This window comes from Oncorhynchus masou, unplaced genomic scaffold (genome assembly GCF_036934945.1).
Source record: "Oncorhynchus masou masou isolate Uvic2021 unplaced genomic scaffold, UVic_Omas_1.1 unplaced_scaffold_518, whole genome shotgun sequence".
Lineage (NCBI taxonomy): Eukaryota > Metazoa > Chordata > Actinopteri > Salmoniformes > Salmonidae > Oncorhynchus > Oncorhynchus masou.
Window position 1 is genome coordinate 85,795 of NW_027011585.1, and position 6,000 is coordinate 91,794.

The 6,000-nt window shown below is 45.4% G+C and overlaps 1 protein-coding gene across 1 annotated transcript; it reads left to right on the top strand.

Moving 5' to 3' along the window:
• Positions 1-2,306: 2,306 nt before the first annotated feature.
• On the top strand, positions 2,307-4,955 carry LOC135535808 (ubiquitin carboxyl-terminal hydrolase 37-like). The gene is made up of 9 exons (XM_064962236.1): positions 2,307-2,392; positions 3,010-3,142; positions 3,252-3,388; positions 3,527-3,626; positions 3,756-3,835; positions 4,030-4,280; positions 4,491-4,537; positions 4,731-4,812; positions 4,942-4,955. The coding sequence occupies exons 1-9, from the start codon at positions 2,307-2,309 to the stop codon at positions 4,953-4,955; spliced, it is 930 nt and encodes a 309-aa protein (XP_064818308.1).
• Positions 4,956-6,000: the final 1,045 nt, after the last annotated feature.

The window sequence follows — 6,000 nt, forward strand, 5'->3', positions numbered from 1 at the left end:
ATACAAAAAATGAATGTAAAAAAAGAAACAAGAATACAATGGAGCATATTATCTACAATATTGTATGTATACTGCATAACTTTGCTCTTCAATAAAACATATTTGTTCATTGAACAATATTTTTTTAAATGTTATAGATTGGGTTGCCAAATGGTGGTGTCATACATGACCGATGACATCACAATGGTCTTAAAGCCAATTTGAACAATGGGTTAATGAGGAAATGTATCAGTCTATATTGGTTATCGACATGGCTTGTTTCTGCTGGTGCAAAAAGGTATGAAATCAGGTCATTTAATCAATTAACAACTACTATCATTCTGGAGTAGTATTTTTCTCTTAAACCTAGTGGGAAGAGTAAAAGTAAAATGACATTCTGATTGACGAATGCGTAAAAAGTGAAGTTCGGCTATTGCAAATTTCACTCAATGTAACCTGTCTATACTGTGTTATTTGAGGTTTAGGATAGATACCTATGATTCTCCATTTAGGCCATCCTCTTCCTACTCTTATGACCCCCCTCTTCCATTGGCTGGGGATCTGGGGGGAAGTATTTAGCACTATCACATTTTCTTGTCAACAGAAAAAACGTCAGAAAGCAAATTCAGTTGATGTGGAGCAGAAGACAAGAAAGAAGAAGGAGAGGGGCACTTCATCCCCCTCTCCAATTCCATCTGACCGTTCTGAACGGAATGGCTCCGCTACCTCTGACCCCTCACCCTCTGACCAACTCTCCTCCCTCCATCCACCTCCCTCTCCTGTTAAATGTGCCTCTCAGCCTTGCTCACCTGCTGAACAACCCTCTGTACCCCGGTCACCTGCCAAAAACCCTTCCCCAGTGAAATCCTGTCCAGTGGTGTCCCACCCTTGTTCTCCCTCTCCTACCAACCCTCTGGACCGTCATGGAGACACCAGTCAGGAGGGCACAACAGTCAGGTAATCCAAACATGAAGTACAGTGCCATCCGAGAGTCTCATTGGAGAGTTGGGTTTAGTGCTACCGGACCAAGGCCAGTGTTAATCAACAGTATGAGTGCTAATCTAGGATCAGGTCATCTCTGTCCATAATAATCTGATTCATTGATCTATGATCTAAAATGCAAAACTGGTCCTAGATCAGACTCCTATTCGGAGACACTTGATAAACACAGTCCCAGAAAGTTATTTTCCTGAAACTGTAGTTTGAGCCTCTTCTGTCTACATCTAGTGGATAAAGAGAGTACTAACCTATTGGCCTGGTCTACTTGGTACACTGCATTTATATGGACAGCAGTACATGCATAACTACTTAGCTGTGTTTATAGTACAGTACAGTATTTAATAGAGAGACTGTGTAGAGTGATAATATCTGTGTTGGAGGCGTTAGACCTGTTTCTCTCCTTCCTCCAGACCTCTGTCTCTTCAGGAACACTCTAGTCCAATGCCCCAGAGACCAGTCTCAGCCACCAGAAGCATGACTCTTCCCAGGACCAGCTCAGCCACCAGAAGCACGACTCTTCCCAGGGCCAGCTCAGCCACCAGAAGCATGACTCTTCCCAGGGCCAGCTCAGCCACCAGAAGCATGACTCTTCCCAGGGCCAGCTCAGCCACCAGAAGCATGACTCTTCCCAGGGCCAGCTCAGCCACCAGAAGCACGACTCTTCCCAGGGCCAGCTCAGCCACCAGAAGCATGACTCTTCCCAGGGCCAGCTCAGCCACCAGAAGCATGACTCTTCCCAGGGCCAGCTCAGCCACCAGAAGCACGACTCTTCCCAGGGCCAGCTCAGCCACCAGAAGCACGACTCTTCCCAGGGCCAGCTCAGCCACCAGAAGCATGACTCTTCCCAGGGCCAGCTCAGCCACCAGAAGCATGACTCTTCCCAGGACCAGCTCAGCCACCAGAAGCATGACTCTTCCCAGGGCCAGCTCAGCCACCAGAGGGCCAGAAGAGACCCAGGGGGCCAGAGGAGAACGGGTGGCACTGGTCAACATGGAACTTCTTGGGTAAACCACAACACACTGCAAATGCATTGAATATAAGTTCTCTATTGTTTAGAGATTAGTGTCTGATATACTATGGGGATAGGGCTTACTATCGAGCATGTCCGTTTTAATAGATATTTATAAACCCATGAATTATGTCAATCTTGGTCTAAAGGACATCCACTTCTTTGTGTTAAATATAATGTATCCCGTATCCCCTGCCATTATCATCACTTTATAGAGATATGAAGGTTATGATTCATCTCTATGTGTGTACTGATGACTGCTTCTTCTTCACAGGTTGCCTAACATTGGCAACACTTGCTTCCTTAACGCCACCCTGCAATGCCTCCTGGTCCTGCCATCATTCTCAAAGGAAATCCTGCACCAGGAACAACTCTGGAGCTCCTCCCCTTCTCCAACCTGCTCAGGTAAGGGAAGGCTCAAAAGCAGACACTCACCCCACACACCCATTAATTGTGGTCATAAATTAAAGAAGGGACACTCTTTTCACGCCACTTCTACAGAAAGGGATTGTCGTAGCAGGTTAAGATAGCACTTTCACTAATCCTAACCCTTTTCCTAACCTTAACCACTTCATATTTTGCTGTGTATTGTATTTATGGTTTTTTTCCATTTTTTTTGTTTTTTTTGGAATCTTCATAACCCAGAGGAACAACAATGACACACTGATTATGATGTAGGCATTTTGTAGGCCAATTTGGAAAGTGTAGAATGACTACATGACCCATAATGCTCATTGACTGAACATTCCACCTTACCGTGGGAAATTTGGTAGTTTTTTAAAATGCTCTGGAATTGAGAGCAGTATCCAAACCAAATATCTTAGGAGAATAAACAATACTTTTTTGTTGTTTGGCTTCATTGTCCGTCCTCAAAGGTGAAATTGCATCAAATCAAATGAAACATTTCTAATGATGGGGTGCCACTAGATAAAACATTTGTATTTACTCATCTCATTCAGGCGTAAGCCAGTAGGTTGACACCATCCAGACAGCTGCTAACTTACTCTCTGTCTCCCCTACAGGTCTCTGTCTGATGTGCACCGTTCGGGTCGACCTGACAGTGTGGCAAACCAGGCCTCAAAAGCAGACCTCATGTGGAAGGTCAAGTACTCCTTGTCGGGATACGATTTGAAGTATCTGGGGGACACGCAACAGGTAACTGAGGCACTACTCTCTTGTGTACGAGTGCTCTTCTTGCAAGGGTTCATTTTCTCTTTTTAATTTGCTTTTATCTTGGTGTGTTTCTTTCTCTTCCTCATCATAGGACGCACATGAGTTACTTGTCGATATGCTGTGCCAGCTGAAGGAGGAGGGCATGATTCTGAAGACACTCGGGATGAACTATACCTGCCCTGTTTCCCAGCTGGAGTTCCAACTTGTGTCGGTGCGCACATGTACCAGGTAAGAGGTTGCTTGTAATGTATCTACTGAGAACATGATCTTTATATATATATTACAAAACACATGGCATAACAGAAACATTGTAGAGACCTGAAACAGACTTGGTGCATTTTTCTTCTCTTTGTCCTGCTTCTAAAGCTGTGGGCGCGAGTCGTCTACCAGAGAGGACTACAACCACCTCTCATTGGACTTCAGCCCTGAGCGCACCTTGCTGAGCAGCCTGGCACTCACTTTCGAAGTCAGCACTTAGGGCTCAGCCCTGCATGTAGAGACTAACACCCAGGGCAAGCTGCCCACTGCCTCAGAATACGCTATCTTATTATTGTAGTGGTATCATTCAATATGTAATGCTTTTGTTTCTAACCAGAGTGAAAAGGTTGAATTCACATGTGAGGGCTGTAAAGGCCTCCACGCCTCAAAGGTGGAGCAGTTCCACACACTGCCTCTGTGAGTTGTCCCTTTATAACCTCTCATAGTACTAGCAGTGTTTAATGTCCTGAGCCTTTAGGAGTAGTTACCTTCCTGAGCAGGTTGTAGGACTTAGAGGTGTGCACCGCCAAACACATTTCACTCATCTGTTATGTTGTTGACTGGTTTCATTGTCTGTCTGTTCATCTCTCTTCCTCTCTGTTTCTGGGCAGTGTGCTGGTTCTGCATCTGAAGAGGTTTGGAGGACCTGGGGGGTTGGAGAAGCTGGAGGCTCCTCTTTTGTTTCCTTCGGAGCTGAGGCTCTTCACCCTCTGTGGGGACATGGTGCCACACCTGCACAGTGCCAGTCCACAGGCCCTCACCAGCCAGGCCCCCAGCATCCAGGGGTCCATCCCCCAGACCCTCGCCAGCCAAGTCTCCAGCCCACCTGGAGAGAACAAAGACAGCGCCCTCTGCTGTTCAGGTAGATCATGGCACCATAACACTATTCTTGCTCCAACACCACACAAACCACCCACTCCCAAAATGGTCCTGCTGACAGAGAATCTGGAAGCTGCCATTTAAAATGTTTCTCAGACATCTTTAGTGATGTATGGGAGCTGATTTAGTCCAGAGTAATTCAGACAAGTGACCACGTTTTCACAGCTCTTGATATGTATATTTGACCCCTCAGATTCAAATGAGCAGGAACCAGGGAAAGTGCTGCTGACAGCCTCAGTGGTGAGAAGAGAGAGAGAGATAGAGAGAGAGTGAACGCAGTGAAAAATAAGTTATGACAGAACACTGAGATAGTTATGAGGAGTACACAATGTAGTAGACCTCCTGTATAAGACTAGTACTGTAGTAGACTGTAGACAGTGTGGTGAACTGTAGAGGAAATGAGAATCCTATCATCACATGTGTTTTCTGACAGAAGCAGAAGCCAGTGCAGTCAGTGAATGGTTACTACCAGCTGACTGGCGTTGTCTCTCATTTGGGAGGCTCCGCAACCTCCGGTAAGTAAATACCATCAAACACACACATGCAGATGCACAATACATATGACATCAGCTGAATTCCAAATCACTCCCTTCTCCTTGGATCTCAATTTGCATGTTCACGTGTGACTCTGCCGTATACACAAGCATCCCAAAGCTGAGGGAGTGAAAAGTATCGAGGGTGAAGGCCAGGGATCATCAACCATTTTTTTTCTTAGCCAGATGGGAAGAGGTGTGGAATAAAATATCTCAAATTTGTAGACTGCAAATATACCGTAGGAAGGCCAAACAGATATAATATTTGACTAATTTCAAACCTTGCTTACATTTGTGTACAACCACATATATATCTCTTTATTGTGCGTGGGAATACTTCGAAACAAATTTCCAAAATGAAAATCACTTGGAGCTGATTTGCTGGTGTTTTTACAGTCTTTTAACAATTACGTTTTATTTGGTTAGAAAACATAGGGGGCCAAATAAAATCATCCTTGGGCCAAATTTGTCTTGCGGGCCGCCATTTGTGGAACCCAGTTTTAGGGGATAATTAGACATTTCAACAGCCATTTCGGCCAAGCGAGCAAGGCTGCAGGCTTCAGTGAAGTGTCATCCCAACAAGCACTGCAATATGTTTAGACTTTGCTCAATTTAATTCAAAAGAATGGAGAGGCATGCCTAATTATATGTTATGTGTATTTGTTTATCTCTGATTTCAAAACTTGACACATGTAACAGATAAAATACCTCCCAAATGAACTGTTTAACTGTTACAAAACACTCTATTACCCACAATAGCCTGACCCTTGACCTCTAGTCTGTCTTCCTTGTTCCACAGGGCACTACATTAGTGACATATTGCATGCCAGTGGAAACTGGTTCTGCTGTAACGACAGCCAGGTGTCAATGTCCAATGAAGCCACTGTGCTGAGGACCAGAGCCCGGAGTGCCTACATGCTCTTCTATATGTTCAGGTACTGCTCACTCTCACCATCTATATTCTTGTGTTGCTATTTATGTGTACGGTTCTTTTCACCCTACAGGGCAAGAGAGCGGGAGGCCCCAGCACACAGGGCCTAACAGGGCCACCAGCATCAGCCCCAGCCTAAACAGGGGCAGCACCTGGACCAGCACTCAGACCTGACTCAACAGGGGTAGTACCAGGCCCAGCCTCAAACCCCCAGCCCAGCCTCAACAGGGGTAGTACCA

What these genes read in the sequence shown, in the direction of transcription:
- LOC135535808 (XM_064962236.1), top strand. Translation starts at nt 2,307, where the DNA reads ATGCCTCCTGGTCCTGCCATCATTCTCAAAGGAAATCCTGCACCAGGA. An exon ending in CAGTTCCACACACTGCCTCT is followed by an intron (nt 3,836 to 4,029) that starts GTGAGTTGTCCC and finishes GTTTCTGGGCAG; the next exon opens with TGTGCTGGTTCTGCATCTGA. An exon ending in CAGCGCCCTCTGCTGTTCAG is followed by an intron (nt 4,281 to 4,490) that starts GTAGATCATGGC and finishes TTGACCCCTCAG; the next exon opens with ATTCAAATGAGCAGGAACCA.